Here is an 18,508-nt window from a genome sequence, read left to right as displayed (position 1 = left end):
CACTTAAGACAGTGGTGGAAACAGCTAGAATACCACAGAAATCGGCTCAAGCAGCGGAGCTGATAGCCCTGACAAGAGCCTGCGAATTGAGTGCTGGCCTATGTGTGAACATATACACAGACAGCCGGTACGCCTTCGGAGTAGCACATGACTTCGGTCTACTCTGGAGAGAGCGTGGGTTTTTAACTTCTCATGGAGTACACATTATGCACGGAGAGTTGGTGCGTGATCTCCTCAACGCATTGCTTTGTCCGAAGAAAGTAGCGATAATAAAATGTAGCGCCCATAAAAAGATTACTGACGAAGTAGGTCAGGGAAATGCCTTTGCGGATAGCATAGCGAGACAAACGGCTATGTCCCGAGCTGACTCCCCCATGTATGTGACCAAATCCCAAGCAGAGCGATGGAATGATGCTAGAGCGGAAATATTAGACATTCAGAAATCAGCTACTGAATCAGAACTTGCGGCATGGGCAACTGATGGGGTACTAGACGATGAAGGGTGTTGGAGAAGCAAGGACATGGAGAAATGGAAATTGCCTGCAGCTTACTTGCAAGCGATGGTCCAGATGACACATGGGTTAGCGCACGTGGGGGCTCTTGCAATAACTCGATCGTTAACACGAGTTTGGGAGAATCCCGAGATAGCTAATACAGCCAAGAGAGTAGTGCAGACCTGTCTGATATGTTTGCAGCACAATCCTGCTAAGGGGACCCATACTCCGAAAGGAGGGTTCGTTCCACCTTCTGCACCATTCGAGGTACTCCAAATGGATTATATCCAGCTTGAGCGCTGCAATAACCTGAAGTATGTCCTAGTGGTGGTATGTGCTTTTAGCAAATGGGTTGAGGCCTTCCCCACGAAAGACAATACAGCATTGACAACGGCTAAGGTTTTGCTCAAGGAGTACTTCCCTCGATTTGGAATTTGCAAATTTTTGTGGAGCGACAATGGGCCTCATTTTGTCGGGAAAATTGTGGAATACGTGCTGAAGGGGTTAGGGATCCAGCAGAAGTTTCATGCTGTGTTCCACCCTCAGTCAGCAGGTCTTGTGGAGCGGTATAATGCTACGTTGAAACTAAAATTGGCTAAGATCGTGGCGTCCACGTCATTGAAATGGCCGGATGCTTTACCGCTGGCATTACTCTCTCTTAGATCAGTGCCCCACTCTCGAACAGGCCTCACACCAAATGAAGTGGTGTTTGGACGGCCTATGAATATCTGGGGGGTGCCCAAGCCGCGATTGATACATGATGTGCCTTGTATAATGATGAACGATTATTTGGCACGATTAACAAATGATTTGCTTTCTATTCATCAACAGGTTCGAGAAGCGCTCCCTGACAACTCTACTGGAGAGGGCCATGATCTTCGCCCTGGCGATCATGTAATGATCAGGTCGTTTGAGAGGACGAACAGCTTGGAACCGAGGTGGCGTGGCCCCGAGCAGGTCCTCCTGGCTACTCGAACGGCCGTACGAGTGACCAACAGGAAACGGTGGATACACTCAACTCACTGCCGTCGTGTCTCTCCTGACCTGGTGAATCCTGCTGTGTTGACCGACTACAAAGAGATTCTGGATAAAGAAAAGAGCCCAGCGGTGACATCGGCCGAAGCTGAGGGAGCCTTCCCGGACCACACTGTTTCTGGACGAGAGCACTACAATCTACGACCACGATAAGAAGATTCTTTTTTGGGTTGTTTTTGAAACTGGTTGGTTACCGCTCCAGGTTTGTGAAACGGAAACCGAGAATTCCAAGGGGGGGGGATCAGTTCTGCCAAGTGTAGCGACACCCGTCTTGGCCCGGAGAAGAAAACAACGGCTACCTCGGAGCTCAGCACCGTATTTTTCTTTTTTTTTTAGGTATAATACATACACATGTACATCTGAGAACTTGTGAACTTTTTGAACTTTTTGAACATTTACGACTTTTGAACTACAATTGAACTATGGCGACGTCTGCATCACGGGATAAACGAATACTTGGTGCCATCCTTTTTGTCCTAACGATCGTGGTAATAGCAGTAATAGCCTGGGTAGTTGAACTTGTGGTACCTGCACGTGAACATTTGCTGCCGACTACCCCGGCTCCATCTGAACATTTTCATTTCACCTTGCCTTACCATGAAGAACGGCACCGACAAACTTATCTGAACAATAGCTTCATTCAGATCTTGCATCATACACATAATATGACAAATACCTCAAATTGTTGGGTGTGTGGGATGTTACCTGGGCACCAGAAGAAAGGGGGCACTCCACTCATTCCACTCCCGTTCTCACATAATGGATCCTGCAACGCCTGGTACACCCTGCTCTTCACTCTGAGATGGCCAACAAAAGGGGGGGTGCTTTTCCGTTTAAATAAAGTGTGCTACCATGACCGAGATGGGTATCCGCAAGCTGAGGGTACTCGATTCGAATGGGAAGAATACCGGCCTGACAATATCTCTGCCCCACGTGTTTACAGCAATCAACGTAACATAAATGTCTCCAGCTCACATGTTATAAATGTCATTGCCACGAAAGCTGATCTATGTATACGTAATAAAGGCACGATTTCGGTTGGGAAAAGCGAATGTAATACCACAATAACGTTTGATAGCCCGAATGGCATATCGTTTGTAGCCTCACGAAATACGTATTTTATTTGCGGAACGAAGGGTTATCATCAGCTCCCTTTGGGATGGTTAGGTACTTGTTATGTATCTTTTGTACTGCCTCCTGTATTCATTGCCCCACCAATGTACCATAATGATTATATTTTGTACCACGATTTTATACTGAACCGTGTTAAACGTGCCGTTGTGTTAGATGACATAGACCAGACAGACACTGCTTTGCAACAGTATGTGGATTTTAATCTCGGACTGTTTTCGTTTGTTGGGGCTGCTCTGAATAGTCGGAAAATACGAAGACTGACTCGTGTAGTTGAGGCAGTAGCAAATGACACTGCTATCGCATTGGGGAACATTACTGAGGAACTGCAGATTTCTAGAATTGTTACGTTACAGAACAGGATGGTTTTAGATGTAGTTCTAGCCGACCGTGGGGGGGCATGTAGAATTATCGGAAGTAGCTGCTGTGTTTACGTACCTGACAACTCACCATCCGTTTATGATGCAATTTCCAAACTGCATAAGATAGCTGCAGAAATACATCCAGACAATGGTACTTGGACTCTTTCAGGGTGGTTCTGGTCAATGCTTACCACTTGGGGTTGGAAACTGCTAACGATTCTATGTATCCTTGTGGGGATACTGTTTTCTATATGCCTATGCATCCAATGTGGTCCAGCTTTGTGTTCTATGTGCCTATCGGCTTGTATACCATCAAGACGAGCTCTTGCTCATGACAAAATGATGCTTCATAAAGAAGTAGCCCAGATAATGTTGATCGATATCGAAGATGAACACCCAGATTATGTTCACTATGAGGTAGCTTCAGCTAAACGCTAAAAGGGTCGTCTGTCGTAATTTGACGATGGCCGAGTTAGCGTTTTAGCTGTAGCTACACATTTTCTGTTAAAGTTGGCCATACTTGGAAAACGCCATTTTGTGTGTATGGCGGCCATCTTAGATCATGAGCGGCCTCGTGGCCAGCATGGCCTTTAGTCCGTTGTCCGTACCACTGACCACTTCAGTTTGCCCAGCAACAGGCTATTTTTAGTAATGGTCAAGCCTGTACATGCGCAGTCCCCATTGACCAGTCACCCCTTAGGAATGTGCTGCAAACTGACCAGTGGGTTTGAAACCCTCCAATGAGCTGGCAGTGTTCCAAAACATGACCATATATGTACATAATGTTCTGTAACTTTGTGCCGCCTGTCCTTTTTATTACCTGTAAAACGTATAAAAGAGGGGGTCACACCGATGTTCGGTGTGATACTTCTTGCATTACCGAAGGGTGCTGTAGGAATGTACCACCACCCCATGGGGTTTTAATAAACTTGTTCTTTGCATTTTTCAGTTTCCGTGCCAACAGTTCTTTCGGTGTAAGTGGGTTATCTTCGGAGCATGTAGGCCTTGGGAACCCAATACCACAGTGCGGTGATAAGTTTTAAAATCAGGGAATCGAAGTCCAGCATTAGATTTATCCTTCTTCAAGGAAGCGAGAGCTATACATGAACGTTTACCTTTCCATAAGAATTTAAGTAGAGTAGAATCGATCCTCTTAAAATAATAATCAGGAATATGAATAGGAATCATGGAGATGGTGTACAGTATAAGTGGTGATAGCATCATTTTTATTGAGTCGAGACAACCCACCACGATAGAAAGAGAGGATTCCATTGGGTAATGGCAGCATTCAATTTTTTGGTTATATATTCAAAGTTTATTTTAAGAGTGTCATATAAGAGAGGAGCAAACCAAATGCCCAAATATTTAATCTTAGATGGTTGCCAAGAAAAACCAGAATGTTCAAAGAGATGCTTTTGGCAAACAGTATTTAGAGGCAAGTATTCACATTTGTCGACATTAAGACTATACCCAGAAACATCGGAAAAGGAAGAAACCTGCTGAAGGAAGAAAGGAATAGAAGATTGCGGATCAGAACAGTATAGAAGAATGTCGTCAGCATAAACGGAGAGTTTAACTTGTTGGGAACCAAAATGAAATCCAGAGATATTATCGTCTTGTCGAATCTTGGTGAGAAAAGGTTCTAAAGTAGTGTGGCTAAAGTAGTGAAGTAGTGTGGCTCACTGGTTAGAGGCGGCAGACCCGAGAGCAGAGGACGGCCTGGGACCAGGGTTCGATTCCTGGCGCGGCAGGTTTCTGGACCAGGGTCAGCGGACTCGATAATTCTCTCGCCTCGGTGCCCACTCTGATCAGCGATCACACTCGGCAACTCTGGGCATTAGCTTGCCTCATCTTCACTAACGGCCCCACCAGACTGCCGGGGATGCCTGGTCTCACCCTGGAGATACCCAATAAGGGACCATCTCTCAGGGAAGCCAGGAAGGGTTTCGCAGCGGTCGAAGCGCCTTGGGACCCTACGGGTAAGTAGTGCGCTACATAAATGCCTATACATTTACATTTATAAAGCTAAAACAAATAATAAAGGAGCCAGTGGGCAACCTTGTCGAACACCTCTTTGTAGTGCAAAATAATCTGAAACCATACCATTAACAAATATTGACACCTGAGGGCCAGAATAGAGTAAGGAGATAATAGAAATAAATTTAGGTGGAAAGCCTGCTCATTTGAGAACATTGAACATAAAATCCCAGCTAATCCTATCGAATGCTTTCTAAGCATCTAGAGAAATAGCGGCCAAAGGATGGTTTAGCGAGGGAGCCTTACTTAAGAAATTCTGTTGGTCTGATCAATCCTTGTCTGTTGGTTTAATTACGAAACAACCTGCCTTTGAATTATGAATCACCTCTGGCAGGACTCACATCTCCTATTTGGGCTGTAATTCCCTGCTTTTACTTCCCTCGATTCCCTTTTCGCCATCAGGAAACCTCACCCCAGAATTATTAATGCTTTGTGCCGGTTTTGCGTTATTTTGTAATAAAAAGCTGATGCAAAGTGTTATGCTGGGATTTACTAACCATCGCAAATCAAGATTTGCATGAGTTAGTTTTCTAGAAGTAATGGAAATTTGTGCTGTGCGCTGCTTGGAGTTACTTTGCTTCAAGGGGGCATTACATGGGTGGTAGGTGAGCATTCCAATGCAACCACCCATGTGTTTTGACACAAATCCCTACCTACAAACATTCATAGATAGGGACAACCGACATCTTATGCCTCCTTGAGGCAGACATAATGAGGAGGAATGTTTTCCTTTCTTCTCATTTTTCCTTCTTTGCATGCATGCTGCATTGTACAGCTCACATAGAAACTGTGAAAACTATTTCTTACACAATGCACACAACCGTGCACCATTGCACAAGGGTGTGAGTGTTGGCGAATGGCAGTCTAAAGTGCACCAGTGCAGGGCAAAAGGAAAACAGCGCTATATCTTAGAAGATATGGCGCTGTTCTGCTCTCTCCCTTTCACACAACGCAGTTCAGCAAATTTAATTGCTGCGCTGCGTTGTGTTCATTTTTCATAACTCTGGGTCCTAGTTTGCTTGTCGTAAAATTTATTACAGATGTTTATCATCAACTAGGTGTCCATTAAGCCCCCACCACAATACATCGTAAACCATTAGCTGAGTTAATCTGTAGACGTGTATAGACTGATCAATCTAAGTCTCAAGCCTGGATATTCAGTTTAGCATTATATCCAGATGATCCCAGTGTGTTATCTTCTACTCTAGACTCTTTATTTGTGTGATTACCTCAATAACAAGGCAGTTTGGGAACATTTTAGCACACTTTATGAATCAAAATAACTAAAGAAATCGGAATAAACTATTTTTATGTTTAAGGCAACTCCTTACTTCGTACAGTCATGGATTTATTTGTCTGGCTCTCTTGATACAAGAGACATACAGCACTTGAATTCTGTTGATCGGCTAAAGTGATTATGGAAGTATCACTAATTTAAACCTTCCTTGACTGGCCAGATAAACCACATTATAATTGCAGTGCTGCCATGCAGGCTTCAAATGCAGTCCTTAATATGCCAAATTCTGGAGGTTTTTCAGAAAAGGTAATTCTGCTCTATGATCTTTCCTATGGAACACGAAAACACCTGCAATATCCCTTGGTCATTCTTTCAAAAGAAAAAATAGGAGCAGGATCTCACAGACTTTGAAATGCTGGATGTCGTGTATCTGTACCAGGCATTTAAAGACCAGGATCCAGCAGATTTAATATGACAAGAACTCTTTTGAAAACAAAGTGTAATTTGAGCTTTACTATTCTTAAACTAAAACCCGATTTTGATGGATTAAAATTTAAAGTAATTCTCATCCAATCATCAGCAAATGTATATCATTTTTTGGCAATATGCAATTCCCAATGACAGGTCGCCTCTGCTTACTACAAAGCAGGACGTGTGTTGTGTGACTTGATTAAAGATATTCTATCTATCTCTATCTAATTCTGGAAAACTGGAAATATGTGAAAGATAGATTTGCAGTAGATTTCCGGAATTCTTTAAAAGAAAACCCAGAACAAATACTTGAAAAAACACAGATTGACACTACTAAGAATAATCTCACATATTTTCTTTACTAACAGAATTGCTTACACTATTTCTTGTTGTGGCCAATCAGAATACAGATTATACATATCACTACATAATTCCATTCTTTTGCCACTGCAACCGTTTTTTAGGTTGGATTTTAACATTTTGCGTTTCTCATAATAAGCTGTTCGTCAGCACCCCTAGTTTTTCAATTTTCAGTCGTGTTTGCTTGACAAAAATGCATTGTGTTCCAGTGTTTGAACGCTAGACTGTTTCTAGCAAATTCTTATCTTAAAACAAGAACGTTTGAGTTCAAAACTACATCTGATGAACATAGAGAGGTGTTTAATTCTAAGATACTTTGGTCAAACACTAAATTGCTCAATATCATTCAAAAGCATTGCACCAGTGACAGTAATTGAAAAGAGATATAGATAGGTACAAAGAATTCAGCTCAGTGTCCCACAAAAACAATCGCCTCTTGGACCAATACATTTGCAATGAGAAATGTGTAAAGCACTTGAAATTTCTGTGAATGTACAGGGATCAGGGTGGAGGGAAGACCAACTCCAGCCACGAAAACAAATGAATTAAAAGAAAACAGAGTGCCATCACCATTGGGAAAAGTGTGCTGTGAATTATAAAATAAAATACTAACATGAGTAAGCAGCTTTAAGGCATATCAAATGAACAAGACAGCCTTTACCGCTCAGAGAAAATCGACATTAATATTGTCAAAATCATAAAGCTTGGAAACAAATCTAATGAACGCTGGTTTGGTTAAATCTTTGAAACATCTCCTGCATGATTTGGTCCTTCATTGCTGTACAATTGTTCCACTTGCCCATGTTCTTTGCATCAGATTCAACACCGCAAAGGCAGCCCTGCATTGCTCTCTGCGTGCGTCTCCATCAGTTTGCACAGCGAGGAGGCAAGTGACTAATTCTAGGGCTAAAAAGACTTGCTTGTTTCCTCAGATTCAACGCCACACTTAACTCTAATGGCCAGTGCAAATGATCTTCATGTGATGTACAAAATAACTCAGTGACTTAATCCCAAGAATATACCTTGGTCACCAACTAGTGATAAGTCTGTAACGGTGACAGACCGAGCTCAGACAATAAGACAGAGAGCACCACCGGGTGTGGATTTGCTGCGAAGTACAATCAAAGCTCTGAAAGAGAACCCAAGTAAAATGACACATCTAATCAGATAATAAAAGAGGCTCGAAAAATATCGTAGGGCATGGCTGATGATTGAACCTTGAGAAAGTCTGAAGAATGTCAAACCCATTGAAATGAAAGATGTATTTCTAAATATGTGCTGAAAATTCTCACCAACTGAAGAATAAAAAAGTCTAGCTCAGCCGGAGAGCTCTGATGGAACAAGTACCCTTGTCAAGTAAAACAAGCATTGGCATAGCCAATAGGTCTCACCTTTGGGACCTTACAAGTGCTTATTTATCCAGCGCAACATCCTTGGTGCAACAACATCAACTGCTGCATGGCTAAACACTTATAAGGTCCCAAAGGCGAGACCTATTGGCTTTGCCAATGCTTGCACTGCAACTGCGCGGGAGGTGGTGGTGCCGTCCAAGTACAAGCACTGAAACTGCGCAGGAGGTGGTGGTGTCGTTCAAGTACAAGCACTGCAACCGCGCAGAGAGGTGGTGGTGCTATCCAAGTAAAAGCACTGCACCTGCGCAGAGAGGTGGCGGTTCCCCACCATTACAAGCACTGCAACAGCGCGTGAGGTGGTGGTTCCGTCCAAGTACAAGCCATGCAACTACATGGGAGGTGGTGGTGCTGTCCAAGTACAACCACTGCAACTGCGCAGAGAGGTGGTGGCACCCTCCCATTACATGCACTGCAACTGTGTGGAGAAGTAGTGGTACGCTCATATGTGGGAAGTAGTAGTAGTACCTTCCCATTTCAAGTCCTGCAATTGTAGATAGAGATGACCAGACTCTCCCACTGAATGTACTGAAGACATACTGAGATGTGCCAGTATTCTCCCATCACAACCACTGCAACCATGCTGAGACGTGCCAGTACCACCCCACTGACGTCCTGCTCACAAGCACCAGTACTCTCCGTTTCAAAGTAAGCAAGTGCATTACACAGCACCTGACAATGTAAATCACTGGATGGCTCACTTGCAAACACTTTTATAGATGGATGTGCAAGGAAGAGGGGCCTTTTAAACAAAGCCATCTCAGAGCCACCACCGCTCCATCACATCTTTGTAGCAGCTAGTGAGCTGCGACATTTCAGTGCGCTACAAAATATCACAAATAACCTATATTTTTCTCCTTTTGACTTTGCTTGCAGAAACCTTGTTTAAAATGTCTTTGGATTATTGCTATTGTACTCATGAATACCTTTCTTAAGGTATGGCGATTTTCATACATTTTATTATAATGATGTGCAAATTTAATGAACAGCATTTCACGTGTTTTTCTTTTAAAATGAAATACAATCCTGCCACCTTCAGCAAATGGACAGCGAGGAGTGAACGTGCAGTTGACCCCCCCCCCATCCCAACTCCCTCCAAACACACTCATGCATCCAACTAAAAGCACAGTCCAGCATGGTTAACACACACGCCCCAAAGGCTCTAGACAACTCGCATTCTCAATGAAGGTGTGAACCAGTTCCTGTCAAGCCCGGACTGAAAACAATAAACAAGCATAGGTTTTGATATTCCCGCAGCCCTGCACTGGAACACCTTCAGTCCGGACTGGCTCTTTAACTCGTGCTGCTTTGCATGCTGGGACTCGAGCCCAGGCGGGCAATGTTTACAGTCAACATACATGTGTCAATAGTGCTACATTCAGTTCATTTATTTGGCAGCAGGTGTCAAATATGATAAGAGGAAAGCGGACAGTTAGGGGTTAAGTGACAAGTGAGACAATCCATTACAAAGGTGCTAAAAATGGAAAGAAAGCACTATAAAACGTGGCGCTTCTGCTGTTGGACCAAAACTAGGTGATCAGTATTGCTATCGCCCCCCCCCCCTCCCCCAGGAAAAAAAAAATAGAAAGGCCTTAAACCCCTCCCACCACCATGCAGAATCATAACTTAAACAAAGAAAAGCAACATGAAACACACGGGTAACCCCTCATTTTATCACAACGCAGGACCCCAAAGATTCACGAAAGGACCTACCTTCCCAGGGTACTGGGGTAATGCGTATCCTTTTTCACAAGGGGAGGGGCACCATTATAAGTATCTACTGGTCGCCCCAACGTGTTTCTAAGCACCTTAAATTTATATGCAAGCACAAACTAACAGAAGAGGGGGTGGCAACCTGAAGACGTATAAGGGCGATTTGACCAGGATCACACGTCTGTTTCTAATAGGAAAGCCATTAAAAGAACCATGACAGCTAAGCGCCTTAAAGCAGCTGAGCTTTATGAAATACAACGCTTCTTCACGGTCTGGATCTAAATAACAAAAGGCAGCTCTGACATATCGCAAACTCATCATGAAGCAACGTCATCATGCAAAACGAGGGGAATAAAGGATCTAAATGACAAAAGGCAGCTCTGACATATCGCAAACTTATCATGAAGCGATGTCATCATGCAAAACGAGGGAATAAAAGGGGAAGGGAGAAAAGAAAAAGTGGAAAAGAAAAAAAACAAGCATTGGCCGCGCTGCAGTGAAAGTGACGCAACTGCGCAGCCGCGAAAGTGAAAGTGATCGCATGGCGGCTGAGCACGTGCACGCAAGCTTGAGGCCACCAAAAGCCTGTTGTGGCACTTTCAAAAGCCGCTTACTAAATGACTCGCAGAGCGGCGCATGCGCTGGCTCAGCAAGACCTAAAAACTACTAGAATCGGGCATTACACGCCCAATATAAAACACTAGGGACTCCAGAGTCCAGTTAAAATGGCTATGCCATGCAACAGCACAGAATGCTTTCTTCTTGTGAATCAATTTTGTGCTAAGCAAACATTTCTGTGATACTACGCTTTTACTTATTTCTTAATGGTGATTCACATTTTCTGGGTCTCACCTTACTGCTGTGGTTTGTCATCCTCTTCAAACGTCACACACCTTTGCTTCTGTCATGCCATCATGATAAACCCAGTGCTCTAACAGGGCAGCCAATGCCAATATGTAATCAGTATTTTTCTGCATGGCTATAGCCACCGGAGTTGATAGCCTCACTATTCTACCACGCCACAACAAGGTCTTCTTTCCTATAGACATGGTCTTCACTGAAACTCAAATTCCGAAAGCCACAACCTTGGGCCCTAGTCCTGTCAGCTTTTTACGTCTCAGCTAATACTAATTTTGTATTTACATCCTCATACGTCTGTGGTAGCGAATGCATGCTTACTGACCCATTGTACATTGTAATAATATGAGAATATATGAAAACACAATTGCTCTTCTCTTTTTAAACTAGAACAATACAAAAGATGCATACCTAAAAAGGTTAGAGAACCTCCTCAAAGCAACACGTTTAGCTGTTACAGGGTGATACATAAGGTCCAACCTTCTGACATGACCCAAGTACCTTGTGGCAGTGGGACCCTTACAAAAAGCTCTCTGAGAAGGGCAGTTCAATAGCACTCCATATCAGGTGTAAAAAGATACCAGCAGACATGTTGCCCTGCTTTTCGTATGTGGTGACTACAACAGCAAACTTTTAAATAAAGATATAACATAGATCTGACCCTATGACCCTAGTGATCTGCAAACTCGGTTGCTGGACCCAAGACAGTAGTCATAGATTTAGGTCGAAAATCATAAATGCAGCAGGACTACAAAACGCAATACAAATAGAAAATGTAAAAGATATTGTGCTACGTTCTGTGTAAAACATTAGTGTGGTATCTCTATAAAGGTATTAAAGCATGAGTGTGTAAATACATAGCTGAGCAGCGCAATACTGAAAACTAAATAATTGTAAGATGTTTGCTGAATATGGAGAACTAGTCTCAGTCTTCTTGTTAAAGCTGAGTGATTTGTCAATGATGTTGATTTCACAACAGCATGTATGTAAAAACATACCCAACTTGAAAATACTAACCTAGAGAACACTTACGGTGCAGCACTGTATCTTTTAGAATCATAAAAAAATCTACCATAAGATCCCAGGCCTGCCAACTCACACGGAGGCACCGCGTCTTGCACAATATCGTCTCCTTTCACACAGTCACCCCGTAAGGAGCCAATATCACACAGTGGGCACACAATTCGCTGGAAACCCCTGCAGAGAGCAGGTTTCCAACTAATTATTTGGAGGATTAGCGAAGCTGATGTCCATTACGAGGTATGAAACATCCCCAGGACGGCAGCCTTAAAATCTTTGAATTTGGTTCTCGGGGATGTGCGTAGTGGGCTGTCGGCTTGTCAGGGGAGGGGGCTGCGGATTTAGAAATGTCTTGGGCTGTGCTCAGCACTAAGCCCCGCCCCCTTCGTGGCCACACTCCCTCCTCACACAATGAAAAAAAAATTCACAAGTTGGCAGGTCTGAGACCCTAACCTGCTAACCCATCTACAAACTATATCATGATATACAATACGTCAAATAACAACAATGCAATAAAAAAAGCTATTTCAATCAACTAATGCAACGAAATGCTAAACACACCTTGCAAGTAAAGATCATCATAAACAAAAACTTGAATACAAGCTAGATGAAGGGAAAGTTCAGAACAGGAAGGTACATGAAGAGCGTTTAAATTATTCAGTTAAGAAACATCAACAATATACCTGCTGGTACCACATCTGTGCTGTCTTGACACCAGCTCCCCAAATATTTGAAAAAATCTCCATCACTCCAACACTCTCATTGATGTGATCTATTTTACGTAAATGGCCACTTTCCAGGATCTCTTCAATCTTCTCTGCCATCTTTTTCCCAATCCCTGGGATGTTAGAGGCCTCCTAAACAAAGAATCATAAAAAGAGCAGTCAGTAACTCATATAATGCATCTCCATAACATTTCTGTTAATTGTTTTTATTGATTTTATAACAAGAAAAACAAACAAGACCTCATGTTGCAGTTGAGTTCCATTGGCATTATCTTATCATATCACTCCAACATATTGTAAGTATGCTCCCCGCCCATCAATAGCATGCCTTACCTACGAAACCCAAACATGTCCAACATAACTGGTCAGATACTAGTTTACATTTTCACTGATATTACAATGCTACAATTCAGTTGTCAGCTTTTGTGCCCCATTGCAAGCCCCCTCATACATGCCAAGCACATTCATGTTAATAGGAGAATTCCAAAGTCTGCGGAACCTTTTTGTATTGAGGGTATCTCCATCTTTTATATGTCTGTCTGGTACATGTAGCTGCATCTCAATAACATGTCAATGATACGCATTCATAGAATAGTATTCGAACAGACTGATTAAAGTTCAATTCAATTCACAGCATTTATAAAGTGTAAGTGCAGCTGCCTCCAGGTAGGCATCCCGGCACTAATGGAAAGTTCAAGTCGGAAAAGGTCTAAAAAGAGATCCGGACCAATTAGCCTACCAGACAGGCGTCACAAAGCAAGAGTCTTAAGACTCTTTTGGAAGCAAGGTTCAGACGGCCTGCAACCCAAACTAAGAGGCAGAGCATGCCAAAGTCTGGGAGCAAGATAAGAGAAAGAACTCCCCCCTCTACTTGCTTTGTAAATGTGTGGAACTTGGAGCAGTTTCAACTTATTCGATCTTAAGGATCTGATTTGCGAATAGGGTTTCAATCTTGACCACAGATAAAGAGGACCATTGTGAGTAAAGGCTCATAAAGCAAAAATGAGCACCTTAAATTGAATCCTCTTGATGACATGGAGCCAATGAAAAGATGCCAGAGGTGATGAGAGACTGACAAACGAAGGGGATTTTGAGGATTAGGAGAGCAGCTGCATTTTGAATAACGTGAAGCTGTTGAATTAGAAAAGTGGGCAGGCCTAAATACAGGGTATTAACATAATCTAATTTGGATGTGACCAAAGCATGAACTATTTTTTCAGACAGTCTTCAGGAATCAGGTGGAGCATCCTCCGGAGAGCCCTAAAGGTGGCAAAGCAGGTGGCGGATAGTGTTTTGACTTGAGGCTCCAAAGTGAGATTGGAATAAAATTGTATCCCCAGGTTCCTCTCTACCAGAGCAGGGGAGGGAGGAACCCCTAATTCCGGTGGTCACCAAATGATAGCCTCTTGGGATGACTTGGCGTCAAAAAAGAAGATCTCCGTTTTTTCAGAACTAAGTTTCAGGCAGCTTCCATTCATCCAGTCCACAAAAGCCCTCAGGCCCAGTTTGAAAGAACACAAGGTCGATGGCGCATTTAAAGTCCACATTGTGCCTTCATCACAGCATAAATCGTTCCTAAACAATAATTGGAGAACACACTTTTAGAATGGAAATATTTTTCTGAAAATATTTACACCACATGCATTCAAAGACCATCGTATACATATTTCATTCTTAAGCACTCAAACAAACAACAACTAAAACCATTATCCAAAAATCTGAATGTATAGAAAGCTATTTTGATGCAGCTATATGGGAATCAGTTCTAGAAATGAGTGCTTTTTGCAATAACTAATTAGGCATTGTTTTTCAACTTGTTTTTGCAAAACACAGTTCCTACTAATTATTTTTGACTTTGTATTGCATAAAATGTGCCCTTGCATACAGCCACAGACACAACTTATCATTTTTCAATCAGATGTTTGCACAGTACTGTAGAGAGTTCGTACCCCCTTCCTAAAATCTAACACCACTAAAAACTCAAAAGGTAGACCATCCAATTTGGAAAACTCTAGATGTCAGCTGAAAGTGGCCACAGATTCACAATGCTGGGTAAAAGGGTAACACGATAGAAAGACAACTTCCAACAATCCCTTTTCTCATCGGAGAATGACCCACAGGAACACTGCAGAACCCACCAGACAACCTGATGTTCAGGGGGATACTGTGTTGTGTTGTACTGTCCATCATAGCGCTGGGACGCCACTTGGCTGTGGCAGCTACACGCTTTATAAATAAAATAACATAACATAACATATTTAAGAGAACATTTCCAAACCCCTATATTCCCTCTTCCTGTCCTTGAAGGGTATTTCTGCCAGCAACCATCCTACTTGGTCCCTCCAAAAAAGCAACATCTACAGTCCTGATTCCACCCACTCTCCAATAAAATGCAACCCCACAGTCCGGCCTAACTATCTCTTCCAAATTCCCAAATTAATAACCTCTACAACCCCCAATACCCCATCTATCTTTTGTCCATCCTCTCCCACAAAGTACCACCAGAATGCAAAGTCCTGCCCAATTATACCCTCCCAAAAATTAATTTCAAAAGAGCTAGATACCCCATTGCCCCCCCAAAATGTAACTTCCCTCGTCCTGCTCTGCCTGATCGTGTCTAACATACCACCAAAGTTTACATTTCCATCCAAACCCACTATACACTCCTCTTCTAAGAAGTGAGATGCGTGCATCCCAGATCCATTCCCTCTAAAAAGGGGAGTTTCTTTTATAGTCAAAGTCCACCTATCTACGCTATAGAATGTTAAATCTCACAAGACCATCTTTTTTTTCCTTCAAATTATTTTTATTGGGTTTTCAAGGAAAAGAACATTATAAATGATAATAATAATAATTATTATTATTATTATTATAATTATAACGAAACAGAAAGCAAGGGAGAACCACAAAAGAAGAAGAAAAATGCCAAGGGGATACAAATTAAGTGGCAGTTGGAATTGAAGTTAAGTTAGAGATACAGGTGATCTATATGTCACATTCTACAGTCGGTCTATGATAAAGTTACATTGCAGGTGCACAATTGAGGACATAAACGTTTGTATATGATGCACTATAAGGATATCATATTAGGACATCAATTACAGTAGTATAGTAATCACAGTCACATATCCTTAGTACAAACCTATTGTTAAAACATCAGTTAACAAGAAACTCTCACATATCCTCCCACATCGAATCCGACTGTGTAATATAAAGACATAATGGGTTAACGTGAGGTAAGTCCTATGTGGAACCATCCTTATGTGGAGGGGCAGACGAGAGGGCACATGCTCGTGGTCGAGATCCATAGAGAGGGTGTTTGTGCAGTGGTAGTCATCGAGAGGTTCAGCAGAGCGCATGTGTTAGTGTATTGGAACCTATGAGTCTCACGGAGGGTCATCTTTATAGGAAAAGGCATCCAGGGACCTTCATAGCTTCTTATGTGTGGGACGCCAGGACATAGAGTGTAGCGAGATATTATCCACCCCTCTGAGAACGGACAACCATTCTTGCCACGTACTGAAGGAGACTTCTTTGAAGTTCTTCCATTTATTGAGTACTATTTGGCAGGCAAGTGTAAGCATTAGGTCTAACAGATAACAGTCATTCTCATCCGGAAGCATTGTGTCTAGAAATCCCTGAAGGATGTAGGAGAATTCCTTGGGAAGGTCAATATTGAACGTTTTGTTTATACATTTGTATATTTTGTCCCAATACGTTTGTAGGATAGGGCATTGGAAGAGCATGTGAGCTAGATCACTAAAATGTGCATTACAATTCCCGCATGTAGGGCTCTGGCTGAGGTTAAGCTTAAAGAGCCTTTCAGGGGTCCAATGTGTTCTGTTTATTAGCATACGTTTCGTTTGGGATAGTACTGGGGAGATTTTATTTGAAAAGGGAGTTTTATGTATCTTGTCCCAGTTGAAGGGGATGTTTCTAGTGTTAGATTCAGATTCCCATTTTATCTTGCTTCTCAAGTGTGATTTGCGTGGTTTTGGGGACAAAAGTTTGTAGATTTCAGATACAGTGTGCCCTGACCTTAGTAGCTGGAGTATCCTTGGGAGGATCAATGGGTCGGTGGGTAGTATTGAACGTAACGTGAGCTGTGCCTTTAGTTTCAAAAATTTATAAAAATCTAAGGAGTTTAAACCAAACCGTAATTGTAGTTCGGAACTGGGAGATTCCCAGAAAATAGGTCTTTGACTAAGGTTAGGCCGTTTTGACCAATTTTCCCAGAGTAACATTTCTCCATCCACCTTCAGGTAAGGGTTGCGCCATAGAGAGGCTAAGTTGGATTCGTAAATTTTTACAGGTGACATTTGATCCAGGCGTAGTAGGGCTCTTTTAGTATTTGGAATTATATATTTAGAATGAGGGATGGAAGAGATATCCATGGTTAGGAGAGCATGTAAAGGGATTTCATTAATGATGGACCTTTCTATGTCCACCCATACCGGGATGTAGTCAGGTTCGCTTAATAGTTAGTTAGATCTTTGCTTGCAAAGATACACAGTTTGATAGTTCCTAAAGTTTGGAAGGCCCAAAACCCCTTTTTCTTTAGATAGTTGAAGTTTTTTCAAGGAAATTCTGGGCCTCTTTCTTTGCCAGAGGAACGTGTAGAAAATCGTATAAATCTTGCTCAAGAACTCATTAGAGAGTGTCATAGGCAACATACTGGCCATGTAGTTTAATAATGGGGTGATCATCATCTTTATCCCATTGGCTGCTGCGGCCGGCCAACGGTCGTCGCAAGCACTACCTCGGTAGTGCTGCGCACGTCCGTTGGCCGACTCGGCCCCACCCGTTTCTTCCAACGCTCAGCACTGGCGCAGAACGTTCGAAGCAGCCAACGGGTTAATATCTCTGCTCTTCCCCACCAGGATAAAAATGTTGGTGTTCAACCGTCAAGAAACGTGGACTTTTTTTGATGAGGGCATTCTCATTAGCCTGTAGGGTGGTGATTAGATCTCTGGTGAAGTCTAAGCCTAGGTATTTGATACTGTTTGGTTGCCATGTAAGGCCCGAGCTGCCAATTATTTCTTTGTCGCCAAGATTGTTGAGCTTTTTTACCTTAGTCTTATCTTTATTGAGCTTATAAACAGATACTGCGGAGAAGTCTTCTATTGAGGACATTAGGGCAGTAATAGCAGACTCCGCATTCTCAGTGGTGACTAATACATCGTCTGCTGTTATTTTGACCGTGTTGTTGTTGAAGGGTATTCCTGTGATCGCTTTGTTGTTCCGTAGCTGATAAAGGAAAGGTTCAATTGCTAATAGGAATAAGGAAGGTGAGAGTGTGCATCCTTGTCTGGTTCCTTGCTTTAGCTTATAAGATGAGAGGCTCACACCTGCTCTTACTTTGGCGGACGGGTTAAAATACAATGCCATTACCATTCAAATAAAACTATCTCCCAAGTAGAATTTTTCGAATGTCGCTTTAAGGTAGGACCAATCTATTTTGTCGAAAGCCTTTTCGGCATCCAACGTGACTGCTACTGTGGGGGGAGTCTGGGATTTTGCTTTCTCCAAGGCGTGACATAAAGTTTGTGTATTATCACTAGAAAGTCCGTTCTTTAGGAATCCCACTTGTGAAGGGTGAATACGTTTGGATAAATATTTTTGGAGACGTTTAGCAAGACCATCTTTTTTAATCACT

The 18,508-nt window shown here is 42.5% G+C and overlaps 1 protein-coding gene across 3 annotated transcripts in view; it reads right to left on the bottom strand.

The window, feature by feature from the left end:
* Window positions 1-18,508, bottom strand: part of POLL (DNA polymerase lambda) — a 279,739-nt gene that overhangs the window by 107,353 nt on the left and 153,878 nt on the right. For all 3 annotated transcript variants that reach the window (XM_086922660.1, XM_086922661.1, XM_086922662.1), the window contains exon 6: window positions 12,811-12,984. In XM_086922660.1, coding sequence (XP_086778786.1) covers window positions 12,811-12,984 — 174 coding nt within the window. The remainder of the gene's footprint in view (window positions 1-12,810; window positions 12,985-18,508) is intronic.

Source organism: Lissotriton vulgaris, chromosome 5 (assembly GCF_964263255.1).
Source record: "Lissotriton vulgaris chromosome 5, aLisVul1.2, whole genome shotgun sequence".
Classification (NCBI taxonomy): Eukaryota; Metazoa; Chordata; class Amphibia; order Caudata; family Salamandridae; genus Lissotriton; species Lissotriton vulgaris.
The sequence above is the reverse complement of the archived record's forward strand: the minus strand, read 5'-3'. Positions and strand labels throughout refer to the sequence as shown.